Source organism: Thalia democratica, chromosome 6, assembly GCF_965202585.1.
Source record: "Thalia democratica chromosome 6, ktThaDemo2.hap1.1, whole genome shotgun sequence".
NCBI lineage: Eukaryota > Metazoa > Chordata > Thaliacea > Salpida > Salpidae > Thalia > Thalia democratica.
The window spans coordinates 43,930,872-43,951,181 of record NC_139170.1 but is presented as its reverse complement, the minus strand read 5'-3'; the positions used below and the strand labels follow the sequence as shown (position 1 = coordinate 43,951,181).

At 27.2% G+C, this 20,310-nt stretch overlaps 2 protein-coding genes across 2 annotated transcripts; both read right to left on the bottom strand.

Annotated features, from left to right (window-relative positions):
• Window positions 1-555: 555 nt before the first annotated feature.
• Window positions 556-7,137, bottom strand: LOC145839110 (solute carrier family 23 member 1-like). Its single transcript, XM_082946720.1, has 12 exons — window positions 6,985-7,137; window positions 6,568-6,734; window positions 6,084-6,291; window positions 5,561-5,742; window positions 4,506-4,623; window positions 4,116-4,252; window positions 3,634-3,804; window positions 2,223-2,347; window positions 1,611-1,779; window positions 1,176-1,357; window positions 760-853; window positions 556-637 (listed from the first exon to the last, which is right to left on the bottom strand). The coding sequence occupies exons 1-12, from the start codon at window positions 7,135-7,137 to the stop codon at window positions 556-558; spliced, it is 1,788 nt and encodes a 595-aa protein (XP_082802846.1).
• A 5,526-nt stretch (window positions 7,138-12,663) lies between these two features.
• Window positions 12,664-18,865, bottom strand: LOC145838583 (tRNA (guanine-N(7)-)-methyltransferase non-catalytic subunit wdr4-like). The gene is made up of 6 exons (XM_082946201.1): window positions 18,638-18,865; window positions 18,292-18,410; window positions 14,926-15,179; window positions 14,413-14,510; window positions 13,661-13,847; window positions 12,664-13,301 (listed from the first exon to the last, which is right to left on the bottom strand). Exons 1-6 carry the CDS (start codon window positions 18,849-18,851, stop codon window positions 13,097-13,099), a joined length of 1,077 nt encoding a protein of 358 aa, XP_082802327.1. The 5' UTR covers window positions 18,852-18,865; the 3' UTR covers window positions 12,664-13,096.
• Window positions 18,866-20,310: the final 1,445 nt, after the last annotated feature.

Genomic DNA, 20,310 nt, shown 5'->3' with positions numbered 1-20,310 from the left:
AAACTTCTAAATAAAATACAGTTAAATTACAAAAAAGATAACAGTTACAGAATTTATTTTTTTATTATTTGTTAACAAAAACAATGTATTAACTTTTTTTCTTCTTTTTTCTGAAGTATTTTCCACCTCTTTTTCTGATATCCTCAAAAAACTCAAAACTAAACACAAACAAGTTCAAAATAAAAGTTCGAATAAATTTCTAGAACACCTTTTAAACTTATTAAAAAAAATACAGAAGCATTATAATAGTAAAAAAAAGTTAGTACACAAAACATTGAAAAAATAATAATAGCTTGCAAGTATTTAGTTAAAACCGGAAGTTATTTGAAACACATTTTCAAAGTTTTTTAGAAAAGGAAAAAAAAAACTTATCTAAACTTGATAAAAAGTTAAGGCTCCTTAAACTTCGGAATACAAAAACCTTTATGTTTTAAGCCATTTAACCAGTGCTTTCTTATAAGTAAAACATCTTTTGAAGATTTCACAGTCAACTATATGTTTATTTAGAAATGAACAGCTGAAACATTTTTTCTCTCATTTTTTATATTAAACAAATTACAGCTGATAGTCATCTTTCAACTCATCATTGCCTTTTCGATCAGCTGGTTTCGGAAATATTGGAAGGTACTTTGCAATCCTGAAAAAAAAGTTATTTATTAGTACCTTTAAAAAGTCAAATACTTCAAGTAAACCATATCAAATATTTATTTATGTAGCTAATAATATTAAAACAATCTTTTAATACAATAATAAACCAACCATGAGTTAGTTAGCACTGGAGGATCGTAACATTTATATTTTTGTGAGTCTTCGTTATTTGCGTTTTGTGTGAAACCTCTCTCTTCTAAAGTGCCTTCAAAAAATATTTTAATTATTAGCTTTTAATTTAAGTTATAAGATGTCATTACAAATGAGAGTCTGCCGCTGATGCTAATCAAAATAAAAACATTGACTTAGTTTTAAACGTTAAATTATGACAAAAGTTGTTAACAAAGTAAACTAAACATGCTAACTACAAACTTTTTATCTGTTTTATTAGATGGATCATACTGATACAAAATAAGTAATAGAAAACCTCTAATTTTAAACATGTTTCATAAACTATTTGTAACCATGAAAAATAAACCAACTATTTAAGCTAATATCAAAAAATTTTTTTTTAATTTGTCACAAACCTGGTAAAGTGTTGTCAGTGACAACGGCAACCAGGGAACCCACAAACAATGATGAACCCAACAGAACAGCCAGTATCTGATCGACCTGCCCCGCGCCCGTCTCCACGGAGAAGTGTCCCTTCCTGATGCACTCCGGGATCATTCTTCCCAGGAAGAAGGAAAATCCAATCACAAACAAGTTTCTGTTAAAAAAAGTTTAACTTTAGTTTTTCAATGAATTTTTCTAAACATACTTAACTGAAACGGTAAAACTAGTAAAATGAAATTAAGTTTAAAATGTTACTTTTTGTTATGAATTGTTTATTTAAAATCCTTTTAAAAACTTACGAAAACTTCTACAAAATCTCTTAAATTAAGTAACAACATAAGAAAAAGAGCAGTTAAATTGTTTAGCGTAGAAGTATTTACTACAAAATAACTTGGCAATTTACCAACCTGCTGGATTTTAGGTCGACAGTTTCGAGATTTGCCACCCCGACAGCAATGATCATACCAAAGAGCACGATGAAAATCCCGCCGAATACTGGTTCGGGTATGGTGAACAACAAGGCACCTACTTTTGTGAAGCATCCGATGCACACAAGCAGAATTCCCGCCACTTGCCCTACCTGAGTATTGCAAACAAATAGTTAAGTATAAATATACTTTGTTCTATTTCATATAAAAAGCTTTTGATGATAAGTATTCAGATCAAGCTTGGCTACGTACAAAGTTGTATTTTTATTGTTTACTTTAAAAGCTTAGTAATTACAAAAGTGATAGTTTTCTAACAGTTTTGCTATTAATTAACATTAAATTCAAGCTATTCTTTGCTAATATAGTTTTCAAAATTTCTAAAATACCTCAACTAGTTTTTTTTTAACTTTTAAACGAAAATTTTTAAGGCAAACTTTTTTATGAAACCTTTGTAAACATTTAAACTCACAAAAAATGTTTTGTTGATCGTATACTTCAGAATTATCAACTTTGGTAAAATAACACTTTAGCAAACATTTAAACACAGCTATATGTTAGTTTTAACTTAAGTTTATTGTTCTACATGAATACGAACCCTTCTGCTTGCGACTTTGGTGATTTGTATTGCGGCCACGTTGCCACTGAAAGACGTGGTCCCGGTACCAGTACCGAGCACACCTGTCCATATACAACCGATCCCCTCGACCATGATACCCCTGGAAGTAAAAGTTATTATTATATTTTATTCAGCGACAAATAAGACGCTCAAAATATTAGATCCTAGGACTTGGAACACGAACAAACCTTTCGGTTATCGAGTCGCATACCTTTTGGAAGTGATAGTCAATTATAGTATTAGTTGAGTAACAGGGTTGTTTTATTTTTTTCTCTAAAATGGTCAGGTGTTTTTTTTTTGTACTTAAAAATACCGAGCCCAAAAAATATTAATTTTAAAACGTCATTTTGAATTTTTTAAAAAGATATCAAAGAATAATTGGAATGTAAGTTATCACTCTGTTACTAAAATAGTCTAGCCATAAATGAAATTTTAAAAAAGCATTAATTTTAAACATATTGAAATATATGTTTCTATTATAAAAATTAAATTCCAGTATTTTATTTTACGTTTATAAAAACAACTACTAATCTTATTGTATTGTAGAGTTATAAAATATAAATAGCTATTTTTAAAGAATTACAGCAATAAAGTCTCTAGAACTTTATATGATAGAAAAGTAAACATTTACGTAAAAGAAATTTATAAATTTTAAACAAGTTGATTAAACAGTACTAGTAAACCTGAGAGATTACTAGTAGTGTTTAACAACTTGCTGTTGTTGATAAAACTCTAAAGCAAACAGAAGCTGGTAACGGGAAAAAACTCCCTTGATGTTTGTTTACATACCTAACAGCAATAAAATAAAACTCATGTTTGTGGTATTCTACATCAAGTAATAAAACTTTACGATTTTGACATTGAACTTTATTTTAAAGTTCAGTAAAGTACAATTTGATTAGTCGTTATTGCAGGGGCCTGTAGGACTTTTTTTTTTTCTCTATATTTAGTTACATCATCATTATGTAATTATTAGACTTGTGGTACTTAAAAACCCAAAAAGAGCATGTGACTACTAACATGTGTTTACAACCACACCAAAAAATAGACTTAATAACATTTTTTTAAACTTGTTGTTTCAAAACTCGATTATTGGTTAGGATTAAGCTCTGCTCACAGAACAAAACGTTAGCAAGTAAAACTAAACAGTTGCTTGTTTAGTGCAAAACCCATTTAAAAAAGTTTATACTTACAACTAGATAATACACTAGAAAACTTTAAACTGAATTAAATTACGCTTGAATTAAAATTTTTTAGCTTATATCTTTACACTATTAACAATTTCATCTTTATTGCGAATATTTCAAGTATTATTTATTAAAAGTTTTTATTGTTTAAAAAGTCAAAAAACTTTAGGATTTTTTTCTGTTTCTACATGCAAGTAACCTGTTAATGGCGTGCTTGGGAGGGGGTGACGGGGTCTTGCAGAAGGAGGCGCAAGCAGAATAATCCCCGATGCTCTCGATGACACTGGCGATCGTACCCGACATCACAGCTACGAAACTGGCTACTGTGAAGGTGGGAAAGCCGAACTGAAATGGGTACGGCACTCGGAACCTTCGAAAGTTTCAAGTATTAAGATGTTGAGTATTTGTTTAAAAGACTGAGCAATTAAAGAAGAACTTTTAATATTTTCGTTTGTCGTTTTTCGTTAACAACAAAATGAAATATTATTTTTTTAATTGTAAAGTTACTTCTCTGTAATAACAAGCTAACATTAATTAACCCCAAAACAAAAAATAATAATAAATTCAAGTTCAAATTAAAACTTAATCAAAACATATTATAGTTTTTTGTTTTAGTATAAGCTAATAATGTTATGTTTACAACAGCTTATCTTAAAAAACAGACAGCGCTATTCCACTCACCAAGGGCTTATTTGAAAAGAGTTAATTTTAGCGTCAGTTCTTGCCATGTAACCGATGTTATCAGGATCATCAGGAAAAACATCGGTAATTGTCAGGATATACGACAGAAACCAACCAATGAATATTGCTGCAAGAACCTTATAAGATTTTTAATTAGAAGTTCTATTATTTTTTACTAAAACTTTTAAGAAAACGTTCGAATATAAAAAACCTGTTATATTTTATTTATACTAAAAAATATTTATTTCATTATTGATTATTATATATTGTTGAAATAAATAGAATAATATGCGGGGCTATAGTTAAGTAAAAAAAGCAATTGTAGACTTGATAACGTTTTTTTAAGTTTTAAGAAGAACTAAACAAAAACTTTTACGAAATTCAACTAACGGAGAAAAGTTTGAAAAAAGGAAATTTTGTGACTCTGCAGCTTCCTCTGTTATACGACAAGCACGGAATCGGAACATTTATCATGTACTGTGACGTCATAACAAGCACGAAAGCGACACTGTAAAATGTGTTACTAGTTGTACATCTGACTTGCAGCAACGAGAAAAAAGATTGGTGTTAATTTTGAATAGACATGTTTCAACTTTTTAAATACCAAAGTACATTATGTCAATGTTACGGTTTTTATGCACTAATATATTAACTTAACTTTTTTACATTATAAATATTAAACTTCATGAATAAGAAAATAAGAATTTTTTTTAATTATAAAAAAAAATTAGTAAAGTCACTGCAATTTTTAAATACAATAACCATGGTCATGTTCAAAAGTATGCAGGACAGTTGTTATATAATAGCTGCTTGAAAGTAAATATGTTTTGTGGTTACTGGAACAATATTGCAACATAGTGAAACCGCTTTTGTGATACTAAATCTCTTTGAAAAGACAGTTTTGACCATAAAAATTGAAGTTCGCATTTAAATCGTTTCTATTGGCTTAAAAAACAACAACATTGGAGGCAAACCACAACAAAATATATGACAACAAAACAATTTTGTTTTTACTACATCGGCTTTGAACAAGTTTTTACTTATAGTATTTCAACACACAAGAGCGGCTATTGGTTAACAAGCCAGCTAAACACATAAAAATATCCAATAAAAAATCTTACGTTTTTCTGTATTTGTACCCGTTTGCAACCTATACCGGTAAAATAACAACTTTCTTTTGGTTTGGGTATAATATAAACCTATTACAAGCAATTAACCTCCGATTAAAGTTCTTTAAATTGAAATTTTAGGGGTAAAAGTTTACATCAAGTTTTGAATTGTTAATATCGGTCTACAAACGACACTCACTAAAACTTAATGATAAAAAACCACACAAACAAACAAGTTTCAAAAATTTTCCTAACAACTTTGGTTTTCAAACACATTTTTGTTTGCTCAAAGCGTAACAAATACCATACTTTCTATTGGCTGAGAGGTCAACTTACAACGCCGTCATTGGCCAGCAGTACTGGGCGTGGTTGGGCACGACTTCGACCAGATCCAACCCGATCATGGTGATGCAGACCGTTATGGTCAATGGTCCCAGCATTTTGGTCAGCCTGCCCACGAACCCGGACAGCCCCGCCAGAGTTTCGCACACTGCCGCCAGAATGAGCCCTCCTTGTAACTGTTTTGTAAACAAGGTAAAAAAATTTAATATCTATATTGTTTATTGAACGACAAAAATAAGATAAAAAGTTTTAATTAATATTGTTTCTGTTTTTTATTTGTTTCAAACTGAAAGCTAGTTTTTCGAACTAATTATAAGTATCCGTCAGTTTCCAATGACAGGTAAGTTCTTTTAAAGACTTTACTTTTGTTTTTTAAATAAATACTACAAAGACTTAACAAACTTGATAAAAAGATCTTACAAGGCATCCGCTAGATTGTAAAATATATCATAAAACAGTATCTCGAAGTAGAATTATTAAAAAAAGTCTTCAATTTAATTTTTTAAACAATTGTTACCTCGTTCATTCTTCGCATCCACAGCCCGTTGAAATCGGTCACCTCACCGTTGGTGTCCATGTACATGGTGGTGTTGTGGTCGTGCGTGGTGTTTTCCAACAACGAAGAGTTGGCTTGCAACGGGTCGGGACACTGGTTGTGAGGGAGGGCCATCAGCGACAGGGTGGGAACCAGAAACCCGAACGAACTGCCTTGCATAATCGGAAGTCTGGAAAATAGTTTCAGTTAAATACGTATTAAAATCTAATGCTTATTATTTTCTTGAACTAATCAAGTATTTTTTATTATCCATTGTTTGTAACTTATTTTTATTTACAAAAAGATTAAAACAAAAGCATTCATTTAGGTTAGTTGACAGAAACTTTCAGGAAAACTTAAACGATCATTTTTTATATGTTTTATAACAAGTTTAAAAAAACCATAAAAAATTTTATTGAAAGATTTAAAAAAAATTAATGTAGATAAAATGTAAATCACCACTTACCTTGTACCGAACGTGGTTTGTATGAACGTGCTGACGCCATCGCCCACCAGGACGCTTCCCGCCAAAACCGCCTTCACTTTGTTGCCCTCATGGTCGTTCGGTATGCACATGGAGTTTGCGAACAAAAGCGGGTACGTCATTGAAGCGAACATCGACAGCATGCATTGCTGTTGAGTTAATTTTGTTAAAATGTTTGTGAAGGTATTTTTTTAGTTCGATTGTTAGTACTCAGAATATACAGATCTATATACAACCTAATTAAACATTTTGCTGAAAAAATTTTTACAATCTGTGACAATTAGATTACAACTTTCGAACAAATTAGTTCTTGAATATTTTTTTTCAAATTAAACAAAAAAATTATTACTGATTGAAAAACATATATTTAAAGAATAGCAGTAATGTTTTGTTAACTACTTGAAAAGCAAATAGCAAAGTCAGATGTATCGGCGGCTTGTCGTCAATTTTGTAGATAAGTTTATTGTCGTCTTGATTGGCTGAAATTTGGTCTCGTGACCCCATAAGCTTCGATTCCTGGTTCATTTCTACGTCTTTGTTGTATTTCGTCATTTTGCTTAATATTTTCAGTAGCAAAGTAATTTGAAATAAATAGCTGCTCGAAAATTGTTATTATAAGCATTATTTATTTTTTGAAACTAGATCTTTTATAAGAGTTTCTAATTTTGTAAAATAGTTAAACAATTGCCACTAGTTTTGTACAATGAAAATGCAGTATACTTAAATTGCCTATGTTAATATTTCTGAGCAGAAAACTAATTAAAAATGAGTTTCCCATATCTTAGAACTTCCATATTTTTGGATTAAAGTGTTGAATTTTTATTTTCACCCTAATGCTGCAACAATTTCATAAAGTTGTAATTTTACTTTGTTTGTGATCATCATTAAGTTTTGCATTTAGTAAAGTGAGCTTATTTATATACGAAAAACAGGTTGTAAATTGCCAAAATAAACAGGCATAAAAAATTTAATTATGTACAAACAACATGATCATCGGAAAATTTTGTGTACTTAAAATTTTTAATGAAATGTACAGAAAATTCTTTTTAGTAAAAGGAAGTTGCTTTTTTCTGCATATTCAAAGGTCGTGTGAGTATTTATCATTTGTTTAGGAAACAAATTTGTTTTAGTAAAAAATTGTTTTTGTTAGCATGAATTTGTCTGATGTGCTTAACCTACTAAACTGCTGAAAATCGAGTTTATTACATGTCTGAATGTTTTTGTTTAGTATCATATGATTATAACTTGTTTTTGAAAAAGATAAATACAGCTGTTTGTAGTTGACGTTTAAATTTATTAGATTTAGTATTATTAGATATTTAAACCAATTTTCTATAATACTTTTGCGCATTTTTAAGTTGTTTTATACAGTTTTGATATTGTGATAAGTTAAAATTAGTTATCAAGTTGTTTTTATTAAGTTTTGATTTAAAGTATTATCTTTTAATTAGGAGATATGTTTATTACAGTAAGTAAAATTTACTAAAAGAGAAGTCATATACATTATTTTTTTATTGTTTTAAAGTATTAATAATAAAAAAATGTTGATAAACCTGTAATGTATTTATTTTTTTCATTTATTTCATATTCATTTTTTTTAGTTTTAGTTAATTATATGACTTTTTGAAAAACAAAACTAATTAGTTTAGATACTTGGTTTTTGTTTTGTTTACATAAATATATAATTAGTATGAAAATTTATACTTAACACATACTAAATTTTTAACTTATTAAGGTTTCTTTTTAAGAGTTAAAAAAATTACAAAATGTTTCATTCTATTGGTTTGTTTTTGTTTTATTCGTTTATACTTGCTTGTTTTTTGTTTATGATATGTTTTAGGATTAATTAAACTTCTTTGGTTCCACAGTTTCTTTTTTAAACTTAAAATCAAGTTACATTATTTTGTTTAACTGCGATTATCAATATTCCGTAAACTATTTATGTGTTGAAGAAAATAAGAACTTTTCCGTGAATACTGCTAGTTAATTGAACAACTTTAATGTTTGTTTGTTTCAAAGCCACTTTTAAACAATCAATGTCAGCTGCTGAATCTAGGCACTCCTGATTGGATGAATTTTGACTTCTATATCTTCTAAATTTTATTTAATAAATACTTTTTTTGTTGTACGTTTTAGTAAAGTGGGTTAGGGGTGAGGGTTTAAAACTAAAACTTTGGTGAAATGGGCTAGAGATAGGTTTTTAGATGCTGTTTTAAAAATTTACCTTAATGCACAACATTTTAAACTAAAAAACTCGAAAACCTTACTAAAGCAGCCAACCCATCGTGAAATGAAGCTGTAAAACTTAATTGCTAACAAGCTTAAGTTTGTTATTTATTGTTTTATAGAAAAAATATATAAACGTATTATAAACATAAAATGAACAATATCTTTTTTTAATTATTTACATATCATCAACTGACTTAACTTACCACTAACTAAAAATAATAAAAGTGGCAAGAAGAATCAAGCTATAGGTTTTTCTTGAATAGTACTTAAAAAAAATACAGAGCTTTATAGCTAAAAGACTTCTGTTAAAAAACCTTAAAATTACGCAGTACTGTATATGTACAAATAAGCAATAAATGTATTATTTAAAACTTTTAGTAAACATTTATACCGCGTTTATTCTAATTACTTGCTTTCTCATGTGATTCAGTTAACTATCATAAGTCTTTTTGATTAAAAAAAGGAATACATAATAACTCTCTTTAGGTAAGCAAGAAAGTTAACCGTTTTTAAACTTAACTTAAACTTCTTTTAGATTTGTTATACTGTTAAAACAAGTAAGATAGCTAAACTTAACTTTTTTTACTGATTGGACTCGTTTAAAATGAAAAACATAAAGATAGTTGTGTTTGAAGTTCATTAGTGAAATAAAAGCTTTCAACAAAGTACAGCAAAGTTATAATAGTTTTGCTTTTATAAAAGTTAATTTATCGAAATTCTACTAACATAAACCGTTATTTAAAGATATTAAAATACTTAAAAGTTTGTATTATGATAATGTTGGTACTTGTTTAGAAAAATTAACTTATTTGGTAGAGTTTAATTGTGTTTTTATCATAAAGTTAGAAAAAAATTTAAGTTTGTCAATGATATTCTAAAATTAATTGCAGTCGTAATACAGTTCAAAAGTTTATAGTTCAAAAGCTCTGAAATTATAATACATGGTTTAGTTAGCCTTAAAAGTGGCAACACATACACAAGCTTTGTTTTTTTAAGGTAAATGAAAATTATTAAATAAAATTTATTAAAGCTACTATGAAATTTGCAAGAAATGATAATTTTTTATAGAAATAAGTACTTAGGGTAGGTACAAAACTTATTTAGAACAGTAAATATATTTGTTAATTGTTAATCTAAAAAATCATTTAAATAATGTGGGCATTGAGTATATAAGGCAATTTTATTATTTATGGATTTTCTTTTTTCTGCTAGTGTATACTGCAGTCTTTTCAGGTTGCATTAGGTCCACATACTAATATTAATTAGTTGATAATTAGGTTAGTTTTACTTTTACAGACTCAATAACACTCCATTAACTAAATATTTTTTGTAATATAGGTAAATAATGTACTAAAACTCTGAAACAATAAATTAAAGATATCAAAACATTAGTTTCATACCTTAGCTTGTTTTAGAAGTTAACTCAGTGTCTTTAAACTATTACAAAAATCAAAAATATTGACCCAGGTAACTGTCATGGTGTTTTTAATATGACTTTAGCTATTTAAAGACTTTTAAGTAGTTAAACATTTGACATTAATAAAATACTACCAATTTGGTTATACAACATTTTTTATGTTAGCATCGTTTTCTTAGATCTAGCTTATATAAATAAAATAGTGCAAATGCATTTTGTGAAATTTGCATACTTAAAATACAGAAAAAAACTTGAGTTTAGTTACAAAACACAGCAAGACCAGAGGTTTTTTAAACACCTTTCTATACTGGTTCAAAACTTTATTCAAGGATTTCAGACTTTGCTCCTTGTATACAAGTTTCTGTCTTATTTCAATTTAAATTTAGAATTGAGTTAAAAAACTTGTTTTAGTAATATTGATTTAGATAATTTAAATAGTCTTTATTCAGATCCTCCGCTTTCATTTTTAAACAGATACTTTTAGGTAATATTTGTCAAAACAAATTTTAAAGACTTATCATAAACAATTGTAATAATTTTTTATCATTTTTAATGAGCATTGTTCAGAAAACTAGCATCAATCTTCAGTTATAATACCTATATATAAATTTGATTTTAAGATACATGTACTATTAATATAAAAGGTAGTTGTTTATATAAATGTTAAGTTCAACTTTTGTAATGATGTTCAATACATTTTAAATTGAACAAGTATTTACTACTGTTTACAGAAAGATGTTTACTTATTTCTATGACTCACACGGATCTTAGAATTCTAGAAGTTGACATTAAGTTGTAATAGATAAAAAAATTAATAAAGAACCATAAGTTATTTTCAATAATATCTTGTGTTCATAAAAGTTTTAATATATAACATTTTATTACAGTACAACGACTTTGATATTGTCGATCATTTTAGAGTGCACTTTTCTGTGTTTTGAGCTTTGCTTATTTTATAAATAAACTTTAACAATTTCGAAACATTCGTGTTGGATTTTTTATTACATTAAAAATGATAAAATGGAATTAAAACTCCCAAAAATCTCTGCTTAAAATACCAGTTGAGTTTTTCTGTCAATAGTAATAAAATCTGATTGTAAATAAAAGTACATGGGAAAAACTTAACTGACAAAACTTAAGGTGGATTGTTTTCAGTTTAAGGAAAAAACATGTTTTTAATAAAAAATATTCTTATTCTCTTCTTTAAGTATACACCATAACAGAACCTATTGAAGTAACTAATTTACATTCGTTGTATGTCAATTATTTTGACAATATTTAAACAGTGTAAAATAGATAAAATCCGATCAATAAGACAAACTTGTTAAATTATATTACCTTATTTAGTACTTAAATTCACAAGTTAAAATTACAAAAAGATTTATAAAGTTGTTATAAAATAATACTGTTTCTATATAAGTATGAAACTCAAGTTAATTAGTAAAATCGTCGAAAGTTTAAAGATATCTATCGACAAAAAAACAAGTTCTGTGAACTTAAACCACCTTGCAAATATTTCTTTTTTTCTATGACAATCTAAATCCAGTTTTTGTATGTAAAACAGATCTTAAAATTGGTGAATTTGTGATATTGTGAATTTCAGATAAAATCTAGTAACATTATTTTAAAAGTATGCCTGATATTTGTACTTTGTCTGTTGGTAAACATCAAATGCATAATCAAATAAAAATTGAATAAAAATATAGAACTATTGATAATTAAACTTGTATAAGTTTTATGAACCTCACTCTTAAAAACATTCATTAGTGTGTAACTGAAACATCTAAAGAGCAAAATATATTCACAATTAAAACCTTGCCACGTTATCAGATACAGGGTTGCCACTCGTTTTTTTTCCAAATTTCTTTCAGGTTTTTTAAAGAACACATTTTAGGGTTTATTTTTAGTTTAAAGTTAATTTCTATATAAGAAACTGTGTTAAATTGTATAAAAACATTGAAAAGATACTGTAAAGTTACTTTAAATGTGCTTTTTAATCAAAAAATTTTTGATGATGACAAAAAAATCTCATTTATATGAAAGATTTTTTGTGTCAAATCGAAATTTTACTACTGAAAATGTCAAACTATTAAAAATTCCAGGTTTTTGATCAAAATTCCAGGTTATTTTTGCCTAAATTGTCGAATTCCAGGTTTCCAGGTAAAGTGGCAACCCTGCAGATAGCACAAATTTTAAAACAGAGACAGTCTTTTGGATAATCAAAAGTTTATTCAAAAACAAATAAACTAGTTTTATATAAACAAAACTATTTTGTTAAACCTTTAAATACATTAACGTGAGGAAAAATAGCTAAATAAAAAAATAAATTAATGTTTGTTATATTTAAATTTCAAAACTTTAAAAGTATAGTTTAAAAGCTGTAAAACATTTTAATTTCTAAAAAGTCTAAAATAACAAAACATTTAAATAAATTTAAAAAGGGTATTGTATATAATTTAAATTCGATTAAAAACAACACACTTTTGCATATAGCCTAGATAAGATATAGAAGTAAAAATTTAATCATTTTAAAACGTCAAAGCATATTAACTATACAACAAGTGAGTCTAATGCTTAAGTACATTTAAAATTAAAAAACTGACACAATAATAGTGTAAAAATGCTAAAATAACCTAAAATTATCATAAAGTCTATTAAATGGAATTGAAAAGATAAATCATTTACATAAACTCCTACACAAAAATAAAATATCCTATAAACAATTAAATTAAATGTTATCTCTTATTCAAATTTTTATAACAGTTCTCATAACACTAATAAAAATAGTAGTGTTACTGTTGCGCGTAATTTTTAACAACCATAAATAAAAGCCTACAACAATTATCTAATACATAAATCGAACACCTAAGCGGCTTCCCCTTCAATGAACCCGTTTTCGTTCTGCATCCGGGCGTTGTTGTTGAGCTTGATCTTCTTGAAGAAGTCGATGTACCGCTTGTTCTGCACGTTGGTGGGCTTGAACCACACCTGGTAGTCACGTGATAGGTCGCATTTGCTGAAACCGATCTGCTTCAGCGCGTCGTCCTCAACCGCGCTCACCAGCTCGTAACTGTGTGAAAAAATTATTATTTAAGAAAATAGGAAGTTGTTTTTACCTGCTTGTTTTACTTATGAGAAAAATAAGTAGTTTTACAAAATCATTAGAAAATAATAAAAAACATTAAGTGATAAAAAATTATAGAGTTTTCGTTTAAAGACTCTCATTTGTACAATGTAAACTTAGCATTGAGTGTCATATTTTTCAAGCATTGCAAAAACATCTCAAACAAAACTTACATAGTTAAGGAATTAAATATTGTATCGTACACCTACCAAGTTTAATAAAACTGCATGAAAGTGTTATATTTATTTGTTTGACAAAGTTTTTATAACTTTACATAGTCTTAAAAGCTTAGTACTAGTTCATACTTGCTGTTGTAGACTTGTATCTTCAATTTTTCATCTGCGGATACAAGCACGTTGAGTTTGTCGTCACAGAAGCAGAAATCAACTATTTTCTCGTCACATTTCAGCTCTTTCTGTTTTTCAAAAGTACTTTCAGTGACCTTGAGAATTTGGATTTGGTTGCTCTTGGATGAAGCTACTGCTATGTGACCTGGTATAAATTTTTGTTATCAAACAGATGCTGATTATAAAGCCAAACTTGTTAACATTTCCTTATTTGCAAAATACTTAATGAAAATCTCAGTATGTAGAAACTTTAAGAATTAATTAGTTATTAAATAATGTTTCAGTTACGTGGATTTATATCTTAACTTTAATTTAATAAATACCCAAACTAAATATTTCTGGTATTGATTCTTTTTGACTTTCTTTTTTTCATACGATTACTAATAGAATAATTTTTTACTTAAACTTTACTAGCTTTAACGAATTACTGTGAGTATTTTAGAAATAAACTAACTGGAAGTAGCTTAAAAAACCTTAAGTTTTAATTGCTAAAAAATTTAGCTAAAAGGATACCAATAAAATGTGTATGTACTCATATATAAAAATCCTTATAGATGAAAACTATAAACAGAAAATAACTCGTAAGTTAACCTTTATAAAAAGAAGAATCGTTTATAAGCAAAATAAATGGTATATGGTCAAAAATATATATAATACTTTATAACGTGAATACTATAGTGATAACTTTATAAAAGATAAATGGAATTAACCTGATACGTTAGAATAACTGATCATATCAGCAAATACTTTATCTTCATTTATGCCATCAAATAATCTGATTGAAGCAAGCTCTGTGCCATCTTCCATTCTAAAAGTAAATAATTAGTAAATAATTGGGTAAACCAAAGATATGGTTATTTATATGTTTTAACTTTAAGAACACTTATAGGCTTTTTTAATAAAACACATTAATCTAAATTACTAAAGTTAGTTCGTATATTTATAAAATAACTTGTTCTTTTTGTGTTCAAGTTGTGTATATGAAAAGTGATTTATTCTACAGAAGCAAAAACAAACTATTTAGTTTAAAAAGTGCAAAGACTGCAAGGATTTTTTTCAATTTCAAACAAACATTATAATATAGATATATATACTAAAAATTCAGCTTGTTTTTACTTTATCGGGCTTTCTTTTCCCAAAACCGAATACAAAACTTTTAGTAAGCTACAAATAACGACAACATTAAAACACATATATGCATACAACAGTAAAAATAAACCAACTTCCACATTTTGACGCTTCCGTCTCCCGATGTGGTCACCAAATTTCCACCTTCAACGGGCACCAGCTTGTGCACGAACTCGTGGTGACCCAGGCAGAACGACTGGATGACGTGCGGCTTTGTGACGTCACTGACGCGAACGCGCTCGTCCGTGTCGCACGTGATGACGTATTGAGGAGTGCAGGTGATGTCGGTGAGCATGGAGATGTGGCCGATGATCGGGGGTTGTTTCTCCTCATTTTCCCCTCCATGCACCTATGGATGATTTATATCATAAAAGTATTGGTAAAAATTATTATTTTTTTGAAAGTGTTTTTAAAAGATAATTCTAGCTGGAGTTTATAAGGATAGTTGGTGATTTATTTATTTTTAAGTAAGGTAGTTCATTGGTTTTTATTTAGTGATTGCCTTGCATATGCATTTGGAACATTTTTACAACTTTGAATCAAGAAAGCAGCAAGGTTAGCCAAAAAACAAATCTCCAAGTAATCTACCAGTAATGGCGAAGAAAAAGAAGCAATTTCGCAAGAAAGTTATACTACCATTTGATTATCAAAATCACTTTAAACATACATAACAGGTCTTAAAAAGGTCAATGCCGCAGTATAAAGACACGACACAAATATTAACTGACAAGCTTTTTTAACTCAAAATGTAATAGGTAGAATAATAGGTCCAAACAGAGAGTGGGAAAATTTCTAACAATACCAGAAGAATTAAAAAAATATAAGTACAGTTAAGAGACAACCACCAAGGACAATTCGAGGCATAGGTGTAATTTGGATGCAAATCTAAAAACTATCGTATAAAATGATTAGCGGATAATAAACAAAAAAGAGTGAGCTACTAACTTCTTTTTAAATCACTAAAACATTGTTCTGTTAAGTTAAATGATCTCAATATGTTTTCCTTTGATAACCTGTTTGAAAGATGAAGATGTTTGCTTTATTTTTCGCGTAAAAAACATTGTTTTAATGTTAAACATATTAACAAATACATAATTCTACTGCAACAGTTTTAGAAACGTAAAATTTATCAAAGAGTTTCTGATTTAAATAACCAAATAGTAACTGAAATAATTGCCAGGGTTCGTGCGCGAAATTCCTTTTCATTTAGCCTGACAGAGACCTATTTAGCCTGACATTTTTTCAAAGTAGAAAAAATCACCTTTAGAAGGCATTTTGGGTATCGGGGGGTCTTAATTAGCAAATTAACGCAATAAAAGTATTCACAAAACTACTTTTAAAGAAAATAAAAATTTAAATGAATTATTTTTCAACATCTATCAATCGCTTACCCAGCAACTTGAATATTTTTAACTGGTCATTATAATTTCTGCTTCAATGAATTCATACCTTTATTAAATTTTGGGGCTCAGTTACAAAGCTAAGTTTTTAAGCTAAGTTTTAGTTTTGTGAATATCTCTAATAACTTTGAAAAACACAAAATAAAATATATGAACAAACTGCTAAGAGTAATCTCAAAAGTATTTGGTATAAAGCCTTTATATTAGATATTAAAACAGTTTAACCAACTAAGCTCTGAAAAACAAAGCTCATGTAAACAAATTCAGACAAACAGCTAAGTTGTTGAACTAAACTGTAATGTTTAAACTGTACTTTATTATGAATTTTTATAATTATGACGTATATAATCTACTGAAAACAAAATAATGAAGATTCTTAAAATTATTTTAGAGATTCAACAAAAGGTTTTAAGCACTTATTTTTACAAATACTGACTGATTTTGTCTTTAATAACTAAATCTTTATTTAGAAATAAATTCACATCTCAATTTGATCTTAATTAAAAAAATTTCATGCATTTGAACTGACCAAAACTGAGATTCTCAAATTTTTAAACATAAAAACTGATTTAGCCTGACGTTTTTCAACTTTTTTCAAAAAAACTGATTTAGCCTGACTTAGCCTGACGCGCACGAACCCTGAATTGCTCTGCTACAAAAACACAGTTTGAAGTAATTAAAGTAGCCTCTTATTAGCAAGAGTTTTTTTGACCATTTTTAACTAGAAAAAGTTTGCCAAAAAAAAAATATATACAACATAAGAAACTCATTATATATAGATAAACATCCCATGAACTCTTAAATAATTGATATATAATTACTTATTAGTAATTTATACTTATTTACAAACAATTGTTTTTCTTAATCAAATATGTTAAATTTTTAAATATGAAATTCTTCCCTGTGGTCTTATAATAGGTAGCAGGAATCGCTTTATAAATAATGATTTGTCTTCAAAATATATTTTAACTATCAAAAAAGAGTTCTTGGAATTTCATTGCAACATAAAAACTAAAGAAAAAATTTAAAACAAAAACAATTTATTAATTTTTAAAGTTAAGCTTTATAAAACGTATGTTTTTTATAAAATTTTATTATTAAAATTTTCAAATTAAATTATAAACATAAATTATACTAGAGACTTATAATTACATTTATATCTAAACTTTTAATAAAAAAACACATATAACATAGTAGTGGCCGAAGTTTTTAAAAAATGTCCTTAAGGTTTTTCAGAATTTCTTCCAGGTTTTTGAAAGTACATCTTTTTGAATATTTTAGTAGTAAACTAATCTTAAATTGCAAAAGGTGTTTTTACTACTTAAATGATACAACATTACTATAATTAAATCTGTTTTTTATTCTGTTGCAACCTGTACTATTATTTTGAATCAATTTCTTCAAAGTTCTTCTTATAGGATTGTTCAAAAGCCTTTATGTTGATATATAACATAAATACATACAATCTAGTTTATTTGTTGTTAGTTTTAATATGTTAATTTATTATTATCATTTATCAACTCATTTAATTAAATATTTCTTTATTTTTTGCAACAATTAATATAAAATACATTTAGCATAAAACATTGAATCAGACATTCTTAATGGCTTTGGTCTTAATTTTCTGTTGCTTTTAGTTTACTCTTAATCTAAACTTTATTAAGTTGCATCAGTCAGAAAAGATTCTTGTTAAGTGGATTTACTTGAAATCCAAAACAATGGACATGCAGGTTAAAAAAAGAGTTCCATTAATCAAAGCAATAATAACTTATCAATTACTAATTAAAATCTTGCATACACTTTTTAAGTCTAAAAATGATCAAATTTATAATTTTGTTATATCAAAAATGTTAAAAAACTAAAATATAAAAAATCCAGCTCTTTTTACGATTTTTGTACAAAAATGTAGGTTTTTTCACAACTTTTGTACAAAATTGCAGGTTTTTTTCAAAATTTTTGTACAAAAATGAAACAAAAATCTAAACACCATGTCAATCAAAAAAAATAAAAGCATTATTTACACTTGAAAACATTTAAACACAGCTCAAAGCAAACATCTACCTTGTACTTGTATACATTCCCACACTTATCTCCCATATAAACACTTTGTTCTTCTTCATCAAAACAAACAGCGAGCAGACATCTTGGCACCACTGCTTCCTTTACTAGCTTCCAGGAATCTTTAATATTTATAAATTGAATGTTGTTTTTATTTGAGTATTGGTTTGAGTACGTATTGAGTCTTAGATAGTTTAGTTGTTTTTGTTTTGAGTTGCAAAAAAAGTTATATTATATTAATATTCAATTAGCACTTAAATTAGCAGTTTAAAAATCTCAAATCATAACTAATAAACTTCAGAAATTGTAATTCTATGTTATTTAAAAAGAATCAAAATATCAAACAAACCTTCAGACTTCTTCCAAATTTTTAAACTTTTATCACTGTACACCACTGCTAGCAGATTGTATGATTTTGAAAAAGCGCTTGCATCAATTTTTACATTGCTTTTATCATCTGGCAGTGAGATGGTAGTTGGTTTTCCTTTGCAGTTGATGAAGATTTTGTTGTTGGTGGTCACTGCGTAGAAGTCTTCTTGCACAACGTTCAGTTTAAATACCATTTTTATATATGTTTGTTAACTAGTTAACTCTAAAAAACACAATTCAATAAAATAAGATAGATAAATAATAAATGCTAGAATTATAAATTAAATTAACACAGGCGCCTAAATAAAAACTTTTTAAGTAAAAACTATCAGTCATTTTTTAAATAGTATAAATAATTTAATTAATTTTTAAGAAATAGTTATTTTTGTAAAAACTTTTAAATACATAAGTATGGACAACAATTTTTTCTTGTATAATCTTTCTTTAAATTTAAAATTCTCTTAAAATCTATCTTTTTTTTTTGAGGAAATTGAGACCTCAAACTTTGAGAAAACATTCCCTAAATAATTAAAAACAATGATTTTTTTATAAAAATAAATAAAATTTTATCTAAAATATCCATTCTTAAATTTCATCTCTATCAGAAAAAGTATTTGATCAAGTTATTATGTAAAATGATAAAATATTATATTACTAATATATTAATTAATATAATAAAGTGATTAACTGTAAACATTTAAAAAGATTTGTTTAAAATTAGGAGTATTTTTTTTTGAAACAGTCTTTCTGCCTTCTTAATTTGCCTCTTCAATAAAAAACCTTTGGAACTTATTAAATTTAATTACTTTTATCTCAAATGTTTTAATTTCTTAAATACTGTAAAAAAATTTATAATTAACTAGAGTTGGACTCAGTAATTCTGACTTTTTGAATAGCTTTAAACTATTCTCAGTGAGTGGCAAACTAGTAGTGTTAAATTATAAAAACTAAATGAAATTACTTCTTTATTATTTTTAGAGTATACAAAACATTTTAAACTAAAAAATAAACTTAAGTCAAACATTATAGAGCAGGGTTGCCAATACTTGAATAAAAAAGCTATAAAGAGCAGATTCTCCTAAAGTGGGTTATGTGGCCTCCTTGGGGTAATTTGTGTATTCAAGGGCAATAACTAGTAAAATGACTTTAACAAATTTCATAATAGTATGACAGAAGGATTAAAAAATCAAGAAAAATAAAACAAAATTCTTTAATTAAAAATATTCAATTTGCAGAGTTTTTACTACAGTGTCTTTTTTCCGCACAATATTGGACTTTATTTACATTATACTCATAGTAATTTAAAATTTAATTGATTCATTAACTATTTATTTAAATTAAGTTCTTGAAACCATGAAACATGCATAATTTTATCAAAAACTTCTAAAATAAAAAGTTAGAACAATCAAGTTTAAAAAGTGTAATAGCTGGATTTTGTTTTGACCCCTGTTTAAATTTACATTAAAAAGGGTAACTATTTTCAAAGATCAAGTAAAAATTTTCATACATAGACAAATACATGTAGAAACTGTTTTGGTATAACTACTATTAATAAGCTAAAACTTAAGCTTAATTTAAATACACATTTCAATATAACCTTTTCCTAAAAACAAGTAAAGTGAACAGAGTTGCCAAATGTTTTTTGCAAAATTT

Excerpts from the sequence above, each read along its gene's own strand:
- LOC145839110 (XM_082946720.1), bottom strand. The coding sequence starts at position 7,137 with ATGACGAAATACAACAAAGACGTAGAAATGAACCAGGAATCGAAGCTT. Across the intron at positions 1,780-2,222 it reads AGTCGCAAGCAGAAGGGTTC|GGCAAGTGGCGGGAATTCTG; the intron begins GTATTCATGTAG and ends ATACTCAGGTAG. Across the intron at positions 1,358-1,610 it reads GTCGACCTAAAATCCAGCAG|AAACTTGTTTGTGATTGGAT; the intron begins GTTGGTAAATTG and ends TTTTTTTAACAG.
- LOC145838583 (XM_082946201.1), bottom strand. The coding sequence starts at position 18,851 with ATGGTATTTAAACTGAACGTTGTGCAAGAAGACTTCTACGCAGTGACC. Across the intron at positions 14,511-14,925 it reads GGAAGCGTCAAAATGTGGAA|AATGGAAGATGGCACAGAGC; the intron begins GTTGGTTTATTT and ends ATTTACTTTTAG. Across the intron at positions 13,848-14,412 it reads CAGTTATTCTAACGTATCAG|GTCACATAGCAGTAGCTTCA; the intron begins GTTAATTCCATT and ends AATTTATACCAG.